Source organism: Haliotis cracherodii, unplaced genomic scaffold, assembly GCF_022045235.1.
Source record: "Haliotis cracherodii isolate W230 unplaced genomic scaffold, xgHalCrac1.p SCAF_8, whole genome shotgun sequence".
NCBI lineage: Eukaryota > Metazoa > Mollusca > Gastropoda > Lepetellida > Haliotidae > Haliotis > Haliotis cracherodii.
Window position 1 is genome coordinate 20,370,804 of NW_027266341.1, and position 18,104 is coordinate 20,388,907.

The 18,104-nt window shown below is 42.2% G+C and overlaps 1 protein-coding gene across 6 annotated transcripts in view; it reads right to left on the reverse strand.

Moving 5' to 3' along the window:
• Positions 1-18,104, reverse strand: part of LOC139449351 (inverted formin-2-like) — a 134,554-nt gene that overhangs the window by 66,015 nt on the left and 50,435 nt on the right. For 5 of the 6 annotated variants that reach the window (XM_071230677.1, XM_071230676.1, XM_071230680.1 and 2 more), the window contains exon 2: positions 508-1,495. In XM_071230677.1, coding sequence (XP_071086778.1) covers positions 508-1,495 — 988 coding nt within the window. Of the gene's footprint in view, positions 1-507; positions 1,496-1,674; positions 1,931-18,104 lie in introns of those variants that run through there. The other variant, XM_071230678.1, reaches the window with a different exon arrangement.

The following is an 18,104-nucleotide window of genomic DNA, read 5'->3' on the forward strand; positions in this document are numbered from 1 at the left end:
AACAACAAACAAAATCACCAGAAACATCAAATGTCCCTGATATTATGATGGCAACTGATGCATGTCTTCCTGCCAACATCGACATTCGAGGTTCATATTCGCCATATACTTTATGTGACAAGTGACATCATAACAATATATGTGAGTCTTGATGACGACAATAAGGTTAGTGGGTTTTCTTTTGCCATGTCCTTCTTGATCACTGACATCATGAAAATGGTTTGTACGTCCTCGTGACGATACGATTCATGTCTTGTTCACCATAAGCATTACAATTTTACTATGTCATGCCAGTTATACATAGCCGTCACCATGACGACAAAAGAGTGTTTTTCGCCCCGTGCACCATTAATCTTTTATGTCATGGCAGCTATTGATTACGTCTTCAGGACGATAAGAAAACCCGTGGGATTTGGGGCCTTGCACCACATAACAAAAATGTCAATGGCTGTAACGTCACCGTGACGGCGCCAAAATGTATAAAGTACTTATATATATTTCTCTTACCTTTGACAAGTCTGTTGACGTAATCGGGATGTTGGACCAGGCATTCCAGGCCCAGTTTGGAGTTCATCACCACTTTGATACAAGCCACACATTCCAGAAGAAGTAAGGCATCCGACAGCTGGGTAACCCGTTTACTTCCAAGTGTGTCCACACAGTCCAAGAGAGCGTCCAGACCTTTGGCGTCCAGGAATCCTTGCATCCATTCTTTCCCACTGGACTTCACCTTCTTCTTCAAAGCTCCGAACGTATTCACAGATGGGATTTTTAACACACTCACACAAATCTCAGGATCACACTGCTCCAAATCAATATTCGTCAACGTCGCACTTATTTTTCGACGAAGTATGTGTTTAATTCCTTTTTTCGGTTTTTGATTTTCTTTTCCAGACCCTGTTCCATGTTCTGAATCAACAGAGCTCTCGCTGTACATGTCGTTCAGTAGTAAACTCGCTTCTTTCTCAGATATATTCTCCAACTGACTGAAGCTTGAGGTGTGCGACTCGCCGGAGTCGGTCAATTCACTTTCTTTCGAGCCTGTCTGTGCAAATTTAGTATCCGCGCTCTCGCGTTTACTGTCGCCTGAAGCTTGTGATGCAAGTAAAGTCACATAGTCGTCTCCACAAGACGGTGAACTGTTTAACAGTCCCCTATCACAACTTTTCAGTGCTTCCTCCTCTCGCACGTGAGTTTCAACGCTGGACCTGTTGTCATGGGTCGTGTCGTCTGCTACTGCGGTGTCCGCCATGTCTTCTGTGCGCGCGTGACGGTCACGGTTGAGTAGCACAGCTTGATCCGTCGCTGTCTTATTTATAGTTTGTTTCACGGAACTAACCTCGTCATGTGTCGTCTGCTCCTCTCTGTCTTTCTTTCCTTTCTTTTTTCTCCCCGTTTTGGGGCTTTTTTTGTCTTTTTCTCTTGAAGCGGAGCGCCGGGATCCCCATACCAGGTTCGACACCCGCCTGAACAGGCTCGACATGTTGGACCAAACCTGAAACAGTATCATATGTTTAATGCCTCATATTGTGTTTAAATGTCACATATTTCCATATCGGAAAACAATCAACAGTGTCATCCATTGTCCAAACATGAGATAAAACCCAACTCGGGCATTCAAACTGTGCCAAGCAGACCGGCCATGTCGATGGAATTTAAACTATGATTACTCACCTCAGGGTATTATGACTTGCTATTAGCCTTCATAAATTCACACTTTTACCACGTCGTCTTATCCAAATTTCAATTCCATAAGACGATGTTCAATATTCATCAGCAACAGATTACATTATTATTCCTATTTCTGGGCAAAACACGTTCAGGTTTTGTTGGTCTGGTTCGTCCTGTTTACCCCGAATATAACGCAAGGAGTGTAGCTACAGGTCGACCCAGTTCGTCGCACACCCATCCTGTAGGTGGAGATAAGCGCCCTCACATAGACCATTACCCGTAATTGTCGTCTGCTACCCAACATTCCGTCATATTCCAGTTATGAAACAGGTTTCAGACGCCTACGCCTACTCTAAGTTAGTTGTTACACCGTAATGCTTTCTATTTTGATAATGTGTGTAAATAAATAATTCATAGCTGTTTAAATCTTTATCAAATACAGGACTGAGTGAAGTTCTGGACTTTTGTTGATGTCGCCGGTGGACCCACTATCTTTCCTTTCCGCATGTACGTATACTGTGAATGAGTGGCTATCACTAGACACACTACTGAGTTTGAATGTCTATTTTCAAACATGTGCCGGGCCACTTTAATACTAGCTACAAGAAACAACATTTGATTCAGACGTGTCTGTTTATTTAACTGACATAACAGACATAACAGCGACCTCAACGTGACCTAACAAACGTCATGGTGACATAATAGTGACCTAACATACCTCATGGTGACATAATAGTGACCTAACATACCTCATGGTGACATAATAGTGACCTAACATACCTCATGGTGACATAATAGTGACCTAACATACCTCATGGTGACATGATAGTGACCTAACATACCCCATGGTGACATAATAGTGACCTAACATACCTCATGGTGACATGATAGTGACCTAACATACCTCATGGTGACATAATAGTGACCTAACATACCTCATGGTGACATAATAGTGAACTAACATCCCTCGTGGTGACCTACCAGACCTGATGTTGACCAAAACAGACATAATAGTGACCTTACATCGGCCTAACAGACCTATTTGTGACATAACAACGACCAATCGGTGACCTAATAGACATCATGTTGACCTTACAGACCTAATGGTGACCTAACAGACCTGACGGTGACCAAGCAAACACAATAGGGACCTAACAACGGCCTAACAGATCTCATGGTGACCTAACAGATCTGATGGTGACCTAACAGAGTTGATATTGACCTTACAGATCTGATGGTAACCTAACAGATCTGGTGGTGACCTAACAGATCTGATGGTGACCTAACAGATCTGATGGTGATCTAACAGAGCTGATGGTGACCTAACAGATCTGATGGTAACCTAACAGATCTGATGGTGACCTAACAGAGCTGATGGTGACCTAGCAGAGCTGATGGTGACTTAACAGATCTGATGGTAACCTAACAGAGCTGATGGTGACTTAACAGATCTGATGGTGATATAACAGAGCTGATGGTGACCTAACAGATCTGATGGTACCCTAACAGATCTGATGGTGACCTAACAGAGCTGATGGTGACCTAGCAGAGCTGATGGTGACTTAACAGATCTGATGGTGATATAACAGAGCTGATGGTGACTTAACAGAGCTGATGGTGACCTAACATCGACCAAATGGCGACCTTATAGTCACGTTATAATAATGGCAACTCAACTACCGTGATCGAATGGGGTTCTAATGATGATCTGGTGATGGTTAATTTCACATTATAATGACCCGCCCGGGAAATACTGTTCGAAGCGAATGTAAACTCGCTCACGCACTCACTGTTAGTTCTGTGTTGAATGTGCAACACGAGTGTAACGGCTGTGACTAAAGTGGACATAGTTTTATTTACTTCGTATATATGACCTGGGACATTTGACCAACATGGTTCAACATGTTACCATCTCCTATACAGTCATCAGACTAGTCTGCCATACAGACCCTGAAACAAATACGTTTATAACGAACACGTTTATAACAACTGACGGATATAACGTACTGGGGTGTTACTATTGGTCCCTGGCATTTGCCGTATATGTCCTGTATATATGCTTATAATGAACTGCGGTTATAACGAACTAAAATAAGTGGTCCCTTTGAGTTCGTTATAACCGTAATTTACTGTTTATCCAATACAGCCCATGCAAGTCTGTAATATTTAGCAAGTCTAGATTACTGCAGTACCTGAAAATGAAGAAAGTCTCTTGGCTCCTTTTTATTATATTTTATAACTATAATTTAACAACTGTTTTTGTTGTAAAATATGTTTATTTCAGCGACGAGATGTAAGTCTATCATCAGAGTGAGGCACAGGGATATCACGAAAATAATATTCCATGCGACGTTGCACCAAACTAGACACATGGTAGACACACATGGTTTAATCACCTTCTTCTGGTTAAACTGACATCAAATATTTACATTGATGTGAGGAGAATGATTCCTAAAAGTATTAATTCGAGACTCCGCTCTCGAGTCACGTGACACGATACGGCTGTAATGTAAAACTCGCTCATCCTGGGTGTCATACGTTACACATTAAAATGGCGACATACTAATACACCCATAAGGAACAAATATCAACTACCTGTGTACATACTCCTTAATCCTGTATTTAAACATCGTCACACACATTCTAAATATAATGATGCTGACACGGATGATGTTTATAATAAAGACGATATTGATACGAGTTGGTATATTGACAGATTGGTAATTAGTCTATGACACGGGCAATTCTAAAGACACATAAACTGTTCAGATTGACAGAACATTTACTATATGACTAAATGTTTCCTCGTTCGGTTCTATAAATTCAAACTGTACCCGTCAAGGAAATATTAAACGGGAAATAAATAAGAAATAATTAATCAAAATAGGAGAATAAAGACAGTTATAAAATAAACACGTTCCTTATTTAAGTGTGAATGTCGTGAAGAATATTGATTGATAGTCGTCAATCCCGTTGCTGAAAACTCCACTGAATGGGAGCATTGAACGTTGAAGCGGTTATTCGGGCTAAATTAGTTTAGTTTCCCTGACTTATTTCCTCTGTTAAGGATAAAGAGATTCTCACCGAGTGTCTTTTGAAATGGAATTTATCTGCACAAGTCGATAAAAGTCTAAAGCCTGGCAACATTCATTAGAAACTCACAGATCGTATCTTCCAACGAGGCAAAAGAACGGTTTGTTTAAAGGGAAAGCTACATTTTGAGAATAACATTTCGATTGCTTTTGGTTTGAACGAGGCCAACAATAAATATTATCTTACGATTCCGTCAGTGTACATTTGATGCCTTGATCCGTCACACGGGAAACTACTCACGGGGGAAAACATTGCCAGTATGGGGTTCTTGGGAAAAAATGAATTAAGGGTTCTTTCTGATTTTTAAGATTCAAGGTTTTCAATTTTAATGTTTTGAAAGCCTCAAAACATAATAATCATATTTTCCCAAGAGAGTTTTTTTCCTTCGTATTTCTTCATGTAAACGTTATACGGACGCAGACGACCCAAAGGTTTCATGGTGACACAAGTTACGTCACTTTAGGGTTACGTTCCTAGGCCGCTGGGCGTGGGTTCGAATCCTTGATGCGCTCTGATTATGATCAACTCACTCACTCATTGCACGATTTGAATGAAAGGCCTCTTGTCTGAGCTTACGGGGCGGGGCATTGGCAGGTAAAGCAGTTACATCGCGGAGGGTGTGGGTTTGGCAAAGAAGGGAGTCACACGTTGTAACCATGTTTAAATCGAACCAAATCTTCGGAGTGACGATTGAAACTTGAAACTCACCCCATTTTGGCGTTAAGTCGTATTTGATCTCTCAGTTTTTTTAAGAGATAAAAGTTTACAGCTATATTAAAGAAAACCTTCCTCGTGGGACGTATGTTTCAAACAAGCTACTGTCTGTAACTTTGTGCATATCTCTTAAATTGTTGCGGAATCGAACTGGGTATATGGATAGCGGGCCAACACGTTAACTACTGTCCCAGCCTATCGTTCTGTTGAATGTGTATACATATTAGCCTAGTTAACTCTGTTTGTTTGTTTTTAACAAAGCGTTCAGCAAAATTCCAGCTATATGACGGCGGCCTGTAAATAATCGAATGAAGACCAGAAAAACCAGTGATTAACATCATGAACAACGCCCACCGTTGTGGGGGTAGATGACGCGCGATCAACCCAGAAACCGAGTTGATCACCAGATCCAGTGAGTCGCCTCGTGCGACAAGCATGTATGATGGGAACCTATTCTTGTTTTTGATTAATCAACTTTAGAATTTGAACCGGGTTCTGGTCCCGAATATGATATGATATTAGCTGCGGTATCTCTACGCAAGCCATTGTCTGCTATTTTATTTGTTTGTTTGTAGTTTAACGGCGCACTCAGCATTATTCCAGCTATATGACTCTGCAAATAATTGAGTCCGGTCCAGACAATCCAGTGATTGCCAACATTAGCATCGATCCACGCAGTTGGGATACAATGACACGCATCAACCAAGTCAGCGAGCCTGACCAATCCTGTTTGTCGCCTCTTACGACAAGCATAGTCGCCTTTTACGGCAAGCAAGGGTTGCTGAAGACCTATTCTACCCCGGATCTTCACGGGTCACCTGCTATTTCAAGTGAACGCGATCTATATTGTTGTCTATTTGTCGTTAATCGGACGTGTTCATGGACTAAACATTTTGGTAACATGTTTAACTTTCGTGGTCTGTTTTACCGAACACAAAGTTAGTCGATCGAAGCTCTTTAAGTATTAGCACTGAGCCTATTGCGACGTCACACATTGATTTAAAACCCAGCTGCCAGATGTCCCTCTCAACGCAACCTGGTGTGAGATTGCCGCCACTCTAAATAGAGGATATTGGTAATCGATGCTAACGGGGACTTAAAGGATGAAACTCGCTTTATTTTAATTTTCAAATAATCCACGTTTGATTTAGACTTTTCATAAATAGTTGTAACGGATGAGAAGATTACTCAAGGTTATGGAGAAATATATTAAAATTCAAATATCATGTTTTGAACATTGAGCGATAACTTAAGGTTCACGTGGGTGTTCTCTCCTTGTCGTTGTACAAAACAAAATACAAACGACATAAAACATAGAAAATACTTGTTCATCATACGAAGCGTTCAAAAACATCTTGACCAACAAGAGTGATAAAGTATGTTTTTCAATACAGCCGAGGCACATTTGTTCATTCTAAAAACACAGCCTTCACCTCGGTCGAACTCTACCATTCAAAACCACTACTTGTATCTATAGGGCCTTTACCGACCTCGTGTCATGTACACAATTCATTTATGGGTTTTCTGAAACTTTTCCTTTCAGCCCGAAGTTGACAGCATCGAGGCATAAATCAGTGCTAAAAAGTCCATCTTGAGAGTAATCACATTTCTGTATTGATTTGTGGTCTAAGGGAGTTAACCCTTGTTGACCCAAGGAAGATGGTGTTTGCCTTATTTTACACGACTACTTATAACCCGTGCGTTGACTCGAGCAACGTCAAGAGGATTTGTAGGAATTTTGTTACGAAATGGAACTGACGTCACGCCAAGTAACAATAGTATTTAAGCTGTGGTATTGGAGAAAACATTTTCCAAAAATACGAATTATATTATATTATATATTATTTTGAACATGTTAAACATTGTTAAGGATAATAATAGGGCTTTGTTTATAGAGCACAATGGTGATTTAGTAGCTAGCACATGTACAACAGAAATTAGCTTCTTTTAATTCTTTATATAAAATACGGCACAAAATTAAAGAATTTAACATAAAATCATGAGTTTTTAAAGGGTATGAATTAGGAGACTGGTATCAAAATAAATGATAATAATAATAATAATTGATTTGTAAAGCGCCTAATATCCATCGACAGTTGCTCACTGGCGCTGAGACAAGGTTAAAAAGTAATATCTATGTACATATGCCAATAATCAGGAGATCTATTGAAAAGCTGAGGTGAAGAAGTGGGTTTTGAGGAGAGACTTAAATGTTTCCTTAGAAGCAGAGTTTCTAAGATTCAAAGGCAAAGCGTTCCATAACTGTGGACTGCAAAAGGAGAAGGCACGGTCAGACATAGCAGAAGTAGACAGAGGCTGATACAGTAGGGTTCCACCAGAGGATCGGAGAGCACGCTCTGGAGTGTACAGAGATATAAGATCTTTGAGATAGTCTGGATAGTCGCTATTGTTGAGGCAGTCGTGAGTGATGATACACATCTTATAGTTTATACGAAAGGAGACTGGAAGCCAGTGTAGTGCTTTGAGGACAGGACTGATGTGATTGGATCATGGAACTTTAGAGATGCATCTAGTCGCAGAGTTCTGAATGCGTTGTAGCTTTGATATGGCTTTCATGGGAAGATTAGCATACAATGCATTGCAGTAATCCAGTTTGGAGGTCACAAGACATCGCATCAACAATTTATCTGTTGGAGTATCAAGTAGGTGGCGGACTTTACTGATGTTATAGATGCTATGGTAGCATGCTCTGCTGGTTAGTGAAATATGAGTGTCCATGGCCATTGTTGAATCAAAGGTGATTCTAGACGCTTCAGCAAGGATAAAGGCAAGGTCATAGTTTCAGTGGAAAATGAGTGAGTGAGTGTGTTGGGTTTAACGCTGCTTTTAACAGTATTCCAGTTATATCGCGGCGTGTCAGCTTAATCTGGGAGGAAAGCCCGAAGTGATGCAGGTCTCAGACGTTAACCACTTCGGTGAAACCCACGAGCACAGGTATGGTGCTGACAAACCTAGAAACATAATCGGGGCGAACCGGGACCACAATCATAGGTTTCTGGCGTGCCCAAGGGACGCAACTCTGCACAGCGAATCGCGGCGCTTTAGACGACTGGGCCACCCGTGCCCCCCAGTGGGAAATGAGTGCGAGTGAGTTGGGTTTAACGCCACTTTGTTATTACTGTTATATCACGGCGAGCCTGCTTAATGTGGGAGGAAACCCGAAGCGATGCATGTCTCAGACCTTCACCAATCTGGTGGAACCCAGGAGCTAGGATATGGTGCGAACAAACCTAGAAAAATAACCGGGATTCGAACACATGATCACAGATTTCTGGTGTGCCTAAAGGACACAGCTCTGCAGAGTGAATTTTTTTAATATATCTTATAACCACATGTAAATATATCAAAGTCCACACATACAAAGAAACAGCCGACACCTATTTCCACACAAACCAATTCTGTAAAGTGAGTGAGTGAGTGAGTGAGTGAGTGAACCTTGCCAGACACTTACTACGCAATTGGGATACAATGACATGAATCAAAGTCAGCGAACCTGACCACCCGATCCCGCTAGTCGCCTCTTACGATAAGCATAGTCACCTTTTACGGCAAGCATGGGTTGCTGAAGACCTATTCTACCCCGGATCTTCAAGGGTAAAGACTTCTACTAAGATTATTTTCTGTAGTCATAATCGTATGGTATTTCAACAATGAAATCGACAGAAATAGCAAAATCGATAATTACGAAATGTATTAAAATGCCAGACACTTACTACGCAATTGGGATACAATGACATGAATCAAAGTCAGCGAACCTGACCACCCGATCCCGCTAGTCGCCTCTTACGATAAGCATAGTCACCTTTTACGGCAAGCATGGGTTGCTGAAGACCTATTCTACCCCGGATCTTCAAGGGTAAAGACTTCTACTAAGATTATTTTCTGTAGTCATAATCGTATGGTATTTCAACAATGAAATCGACAGAAATAGCAAAATCGATAATTACGAAATGTATTAAAATGCCATGACAGACTAACTATAGTAATATGAAAGAATAGGGTGGTAACCCTTTTTCAGTAGTGTAATAAATAGTCGTCATGCGCAATGCAATCAAATACACTGGAAGGCAACATTACGTCACAAAATCCTCAGGTGACGTTCGAACTCCCCTATTCCAGTACATGTTCATTGTAATCTGTCAGTGAACACCTTGAAGTGATTTAATTTGCGCATCTATCGATTTAAACGTAAATTCTGCTCGGCAACTTCAAAACTAGTTATGGCACTCAATTTGCCGGTCTCCACAGCCTCAGATAGCCTGTGTTACATGAAGAGTCAAAGTCTCAAACAATCATCTACATCCCAAGGGTTCCTCTCTATGTTGACCTATCATTACACACCATTCCTATTGACCAGGTAATGGAGACGAAGGATTGATTTCTCGTTAGAGGGCTACATTCGGCATATCACTTGAGGCGACGATGTTTTGGACAGAACACCCCCTTTCTCATAACGTCTTTCTTTTAAGATGATGACTTGCATCTTCCTGCCCCTACCCCAAGACCTTTCCCGCGCCAGTGCTTCAAAGATCAATAAAATTTTGAACTGCAGTAATGAATAATTTTAGTACAGGAACTAGCAATGGAATACTAGGCCTTTGAGTTAATGGTTGTTCAAGATTATTTTCCGACTCGACCTGAGCGCAAACCGAACGAACGCTTATCAGCATTACTTGAGTACATCAAGAATTGATTCTAGTTTAACTACGATTACCTAGATAAATCAAGATAGTTCTTTCAGAAGACTGTTGGTTGGGTAACTATATTGATTGGTTTACAATTGTATTCTGAACCAGCTGATGATCTGACTGGCTAAATCATCTTCAGGCTGTCGGGGGCTTCTCAGAGGTCAACGAGGAGATGAGGGAAGTGACCGCCCTTTGACGAACGCTGTTTAGTATGGACGTGCTGTATCATTAGGAAGATGTAGTAGAGGTCGATGATGGCTGGTGTTAGAATATGTTTCTGGTCTTTGAGCTACAATTTGGCAAGGAACTGATGGCAAGGGCGAGTATACATGCACCCTATTTAGGAAGTATTGCTCTGGACGTTTGGTCATGTTGTAGTTCCGCACAATAACACGTCAATAGACAAAGTGAACTCTAGTGAGAGAACTGATGAGAGAGTGAGTGAGTGAGTACGGGTTTGGGCCACTGTCAGCACTATTCCAGTCATGTCAGGACCAAGAATGAACCTGTAGGTAGGCGAATCCGTACGTTTAGCGTGACAAGGTAGGGTTATACCACAAGGCTACCCCACCGACCTCAGTGAATGGATAGCAAGGAGGGGTGAATGGCCAGACCGCGCGCGCGTGCGTTCGTCAGGCAGGTTAACAACAAGTACCCCATTTTAACGTCTTTTGGTATGACGCGGCCGGGGATCAAACCCGGACCTTCCGCTCTCCGGGCGGATGCTCTATCACTAGACCACGGAGGCGGTCTCTTCAAACAACCATTTATACTCTAAGAATATCTGGTATTTGTTGCAAAAAGAAGAAATGAGTCTCACTTGCTCAATTCAGAGCAGGTTATGACGATTTAAAGATCTATAAAAGCATATTTTAAAAAATCTAACAATATTTGTGCATCGTGTAAGCTTAATGTTGTAGAAAATGAGTAATAAAACTATCATGTTATGCATGTGTGTACACTCCATCGTCTTTCTCTTTAGGAAACAAATAATTTGAATGTCATGATTCCGAACTTTCGACAGTCCAAATGTATTACTATTAAAGGTAGCCATGTTAATTAAATATAGCAATAGATGCAGACATAATTAGTTTATGGAAAATGAATTTCCTGCTCTCTGTTTCATCATGTATTGACAAATGTGTATTGGGGCTACTATACTACAGCTGAAGTTTGAAATATTTTTTACAAAATATTATTTCAATTGTACACTCAAGCACATTAATCAGAAATATTTATCTGAAATGTCGAGGAAATTGAAGGAAATGCATTTAAACTAAAATACACATACTTTTTACTGAAAGGTGGTTTGAACTTAACTTTTATCATATCAAGACATTTACATTTGGAAATACAAGATGAACAGCTGAGAATGATTAAGGTAATTTGTTTTTAAAAAAAACTTGAATATTGTTATATATATATCAAAGAAGTTTAATTCTTTTCCAAGCAGAAATACGCGAGTGTTACTTTTACAATTATTGCTAGTAGACTCAAAATGAAATAGAGTTATCGTTCAGTTTTGAAGTACAAAGTAGACACAATGTATGGATAACAACTTCTTTAAATCTGTAAAGGCGGCGTTTCGATATAGATCCTTATACCGTTGTCAAGCAAGACTGAATGAGGGACATTGTACAAAATATATAATAATAGTTTTGGGGGATTAACAGTAAAAATTGGATACATGAGTGGGATAACATGAGTAGGTAATGACAACAGAAGATAATACTGTCACAACATAATGGACAGAGAACACATAGGTGGAAGCCAATGGGACATGAAGCCAAATAAACAGAATAAGTTTGCATACGTGTGATGATTATTGCTTAATGAGTTCATAGAAGCGGGGGAGATGAAATAGCCTTGATCTCTGTTGATTGATGGCTTGTGGCGGCGAATGTGGACTCCTATGTTAGTTTTCTTTTAGTGAAATCATGGCGGTTGTTGGAGAGGGTTTGGACGTTGCCCCAGTTGATGTTGTGATTAGGACAGTTGCTGATATGGTCCAAGATGGCTGATTTGGTGTCTGATTTGATGGTTGAAGTTTTGTGCTCTTTGATTCTGGTGTTGATGGGGCGGGATGTTACATCTACGTAAGATTGTCTACAGTTGCAGTCAATTTTGTAAACTACACCTTCAGGCTCTGGGGGTTTGTTTGTGTTCCTGCCGTTGGCTCGTAGTAAGGTATTGGGGGAGGAGGAACTGGTGAAGGAGGTGTCAATATTGGCTTGCTGTTTGAGGCGGTGGCTGATGATGTGGGAGGCTTTTCCTATGAAAGGGAGGGCGATGCGGAAGGGCGCTGATTCGGGTTTCATGGTCGACGGTCTGGGCGTGGGATGCAATACCGAGGAGATGACTTTGTCGACGAAAATTGGGTGGATAGTTGTTAAGGTGGGCGAAAATTTGGCGGAGGGGTTCGATTCTGTACAATGTTCCTCATTCAGTCCTGCCTGACAACGGTATAAGGATCTATACCGAAACGCCGCCTTTACAGTATTAAAGAAGTTGTTATCCATAAATTGTGTCTACTTTCTCACCGTCAACTTCTAAGTAATGCCTATCAAACAATTCATTTAAATTTGTTTAAAAGTAGTTCTGATATTTATACTCCAATATGAAATATTTCTCGAGGGGCACAAGTCGCAATCGGGCTTGTCCCGGAATGACATAAGTTGGTTACGAATGGATATGAATGTGAAGACGCTATGCAGCCTTCAATCAAATTACCAACATGAGCGAGAGCAATTCTGTGCACAGCTTGTGATAAGAGAGCTGGCGATGGTTATGTCACGTCCTAAACGAAGATACAGTGCCGAATGGGTGAAGGGTATTTTATCCTTACTGACTGGAGAAAAACTTCCCTGGATACGGGAGGATGTTGCTTGTAGAACGGGGCGGTATACTTCTTCACTGATTGTCGAGACGTACATGTATGACTGGAGCAGAGAAGCAGTTGCCACACATCCCATGTTCACTACACACTGGAATGTCATTATATATACAGCTCCCGGCTCAGGCGGAGGTAATGACAATGACAATGATTTATCAATTCGCATATAAATGCTCAGTTGCTTAAACCCACTCATAAATTCCGATTATGTTTTGTTCTAGTATTACAGTTTATATTGGTATGTTTGGGATATCATTTGATGGTCGGTAAACGTTTTGAAAGTGTGCATTTTTTTTTGCTTCTTCTTTTTTTCAACGGGGATATCTTTTTAAAAAAAACTTTAATTTTTCTTGTAATTGACATTTTACTTCTGAGTCCCTGTTACAGATACTACCCAGCTCCCAGGGTCCTGTGTGGCGCAAGTAAGAAAAAATATACAGACAACTTTAGAAACCACAGGCAAGGTTATGAAATTTCCGGAAGTTATTGATATGCATGTTTATGCTACAAGTAGGATTCATGTTAAAGGTATGGACATTTTGATTTCAGATTTTTTTAATGATGGATATAGTGCTAGCCAGCTGACATACCACGCCGCAGTGTAACATGGACGCCCTACTCTGACAAAGTTCTTGTTTCATCCCCTAAATGCCCCGCGTCAGGCAAAGTAGCAACAAGTACCAACGTTTAACGTCTTTTGGAGATCGAACTACCGGACTTCTGCTCTCTGGGTAGACGCTTTTTGCACCGGATTTGGATTGTGGCTTTGGATGACGATGACGATGATGATGATGATGATGATGTTGATGTTGATGTTGATGATGACAATGCCGATGATTATGAACCAATCAAAGAGAAAATTCCACATGGACATTTTTCTCACCCTGCATAATGGGTGTTTAATGTGGGGTCGTTTTCAGAATATATAAAGTGTGTACCTCTGTGGGCACTATATATACCATATACAGAAAATTGTGAGCCCCTACCATTCTGGATAGTAATGGCAGCATTGCACGACTTGAACCTACTCTCTTCAAATACCACTTGTCGTATGATTAAGCCAGTCACGGAAACTGCCGAGATACAACGAAGAACACATTCGTGACCAACTCGTGTTATTCCGGGACAAGCCCTCTCATGGCCATTTTTGCGACCGGGTTCCGTCTTAGCGCAAACGGGCATACGTGAAACAATTGTCAACTCGTTGCGTAATGATTCACGTATATTTCCCCATATATCATATATACATGTATTTCAGATGCAATTTAGAGCAAATTGGGACATGCGGAATTATACAGTTTGATATAATTCTGGGTACATTTTTAGATGCAAGACAAATGTAAAATCAAAAATTATATCTGAGGGATTCTTTGACGAAGAACTTGCATTCATACGCATATTCTGATTAGTTTGTCGTATTTTCGCACATAACATTCATCGATAGGGGGGACAAGTGTTCTTGCAGGTTACGGAAAGGGGCGAGTGGTGACGAATGCGAAGAACAGTGCATTCTCTCCGGAGACACAGACGATGATGCATCGTTACTTCCCGTGTTGGTTTGAGACAATCCTGGAAATACGACCCCCATTACAAAGTCGATCTGAACTCGCTCGAGACAAAACATTGATTCTACAGGAAGTATAGTGAAACTTTATCATTATAGATTAGAAGAAAAAAAAAGAACTGTGACCGATTTCACTGCAATGGCAATCAGACAGTGGCTTGGTTCGTGGTCACTGCTCGACTGAGCAATTATTCTCGACAAATTAACACACTGTGAAAATTGGATGTTGGGTCGATGTGAGATTCACAGACGGACCTGGGATCCCACGAAGTGACTGACACGTTGGCAACCACAGAAAACCACCAGTTACCATCTCGACCGAAGGGTGGGCATGCCAGAAACCTATGACGGCTACGATCGTGGGTTCGAATCCCAGTTCGCCCCGATAATATTTCTTGGTTTGTCAGCACCATACCTGTGCTCGTGGGTTTCACCAAAGTGGTAAACGTCTAAGACCTGCATCACTTCGGGCTTTCCTTCCACATTAAGCTGTTCAAAGCGGCGTTGAACCAAACTCACCCACTCAACCGTAAGGGTCTTCATATATGAGGCTTTTAAAAAGTTAAAAATTCCTGAGGGGACGTAAACTACCAACTCACTCTACAAGTCAGCGTTAATATGTCGGTTGAACATGTTTCAATAATATAGTCGGCATATGTAAGCTTGTCTGTAATCTAAAGTACAGTACATGGTATGTTTAAGAGGCTGTTACTGTATGTCTACTATACAACTCCCTGTTAATATTGCACAATCTGTAGGGATTCAGGGTTAGAATCGGTCCCTAGCAACCTCGGTGACCTGGGTCAACGTACCGCGACGACATGGATCGTTGCTCATGATGTCAATCACTGGATTGTCCAGTCCAAACGGGTTATTTACAGACCGCCGTCATATAGCTGGAATATTGCTGAGTGCGGCGTTAAACAAAAAACAAACAACTCAATTTACATGTTATAACGCAAGAGCAGATTTCTGAACTAGATGTATATATCCATGGTTTGATGCAACGGCACCATATATCGATCAAATCAGCCATGAAACTCATATCGACATCTTAATTTAACGTTTCAGTCGCTCATGATGGAAGTAGACGAGCGTGTTTACATCAATACTTTCTGTGCGGAAGGCACTCCAGAATGCCCTGGAAATGTCTCCCTTCCCTGACGCCTGTCCCATCAGTCATCGGCCTTCAAGGTTGACAGTCAGCATGTCCACCTCCGGTCATGCCCCTAGCACCACCTGGTGGTGTGTGGTGTGTGGTGTAGCTGGGTTGTACAGGTGTACATCTACACACATGTCAGCAGGTAGATGTACACACAGTGACCAACGCCCCTCATCCCAACACACATGATACATACCCCAAGAAGGATGTTGTGTGGCCTTATTGTGTAGTGTATCTACACTGGTGTATAAGGACACGTGGATAAGTACGCACATGTCATCATGACGATGTACACATTCCTCGCCTGCGCATTCTCTGAACCCATCCCACCCCTAAAACATAGTCATAAAATGATAAGAGAGCGTTGTGAATGGGACTACTGTATACGTGTGTATGTAGGCATCATGCCGATGTAAACAATCCTCGGCCACGCCCTCTCTCCACCCACCCCAAAACCCAGATAATGAGAAGTGAGTGCTGTGCAAGGCCTACTGTATAGTATACGTGTATATATACGCACATGTCACCAGACCGATGGGGTATAATCCTCGACCACGCCCCTATCCACCAACACAGGCGAGAGTGTTGTGCTGGGGCCTACTGTATAGTATAGACATATATTCTTGCACAGCAGGTCCGGTCAGCAGGGGTAAATCATGTTACCCTAACAACGGATTACATTTATCCTCCCAGACACATGTGTACATAATGACCCCACTGTCCTCACAAGACTGCCTTTATAAATCTCCCCTACTTCAACAATGACACGCTGCTCAAATATAGTGTTGAACTACGCATACCCCCGTTGGGAGCCCTGGTTACGTGGTCACAATGCGACTTAATGGATCGGGTGGTTATGCTCGGTGGATTTGTATGCCATTGCATACTCCAACTCCTGGAGCGTTGTTCATGATACTGATCACTGGCTTGTCTGGTTCGATTATTTACAGGCCGCAGCCATGTAGCTGGAATAATGCAGAGTCAAACAAATCAAGTACCTATCGATGTAACTAGCCTTGCTCCAAGGCTGTACTGAATGATAAGTCAATGGATGTATAGTAAATTATATCCTTATAACAGACAAGTTTACATAAGGACGCAAGTCGTGTCAAAAGGGACAACTTGTTCTTCTTGTATATTTTTGGAATTATGATTTGAACTTATAATTTCTTAAGAGACTTGTGCAAGTCTATGTGTATCCCGTAGCCAACGTTATGCAAAGATGACTGGGTGACTGTACATCAATCATGTATGTTTATATGTTATTTTTGTGGCCGTGTGAGATCAGCGTTCAACGTCCGTCCTGGCCAACATGGTCGTTCAGAAACTGTCCATACACGTCCCGATGACAACGTCCCACCACCCCACCAAACCACACCCTGACCCACCGTCACCACCCGTCCGACCAGCAGCCCTGCCCCGTCCTGACCTCCGTTACTGCACAAAAATGACCTGGGTGGGTCGCTCTGATACTGTCCACACGTCCCTTAGGCGCTGTTCCGTCGAACCAGCGACCCACACCCTTGCCCATCTTCATAACCACCGGCCATCGATACCACCCCTTCCCCCACCCATGCCCAGCCTGACCGTACATCCAATACTGAGATGGGTGGGTCACGGACACCGTGTTGTCAGCTGATCCATCCACCCTCTCACTCTCACCCCCTCCATCCTCGGCAAGTACACCATCTACCCTTGTCCCGTGGACCATCTCGCCTCCACCCTTGTCACGTGCACGATCTAGCCTTGTCGCGTGGACCATCTAGCCTCCAACCTCGTCACGTGCACCATCTACCCTTGTCGCGTGGACAATCTAGCCTCTACCCTCGTCACGTGCACATCTACCCTTGTCCCGTGGACCATCTAGCCTCCACCCTTGTCACGTGCACGATCTAGCCTTGTCGCGTGGACCATCTAGCCTCCAACCTCGTCACGTGCACCATCTACCCTTGTCGCGTGGACCATCTAGCCTCCACCCTCGTCACTTGCACATCTACCCTCATGCTTGTCACGTGATCCATCTACCCTCGACCCTCGTCACGTGCAACATATACCCTCACCCTCATCACGTGATCCATCTACCCTTGTCGCTTTGACCATCTAGCCTCCACCCTCGTCACTTGCACATCTACCCTCACCCTTGTCACGTGATCCATCTACCCTCGACCTTCGTCACGAGCACATCTACCCTCACCCTCATCACGTGCACCATCTACCCTTCTGACTTCTAATTTTAGTTCGCTTTAACCGTATTTAACCGTCAGTTCGTTATAACCGTAGTTTACAGTAACTCCAGAC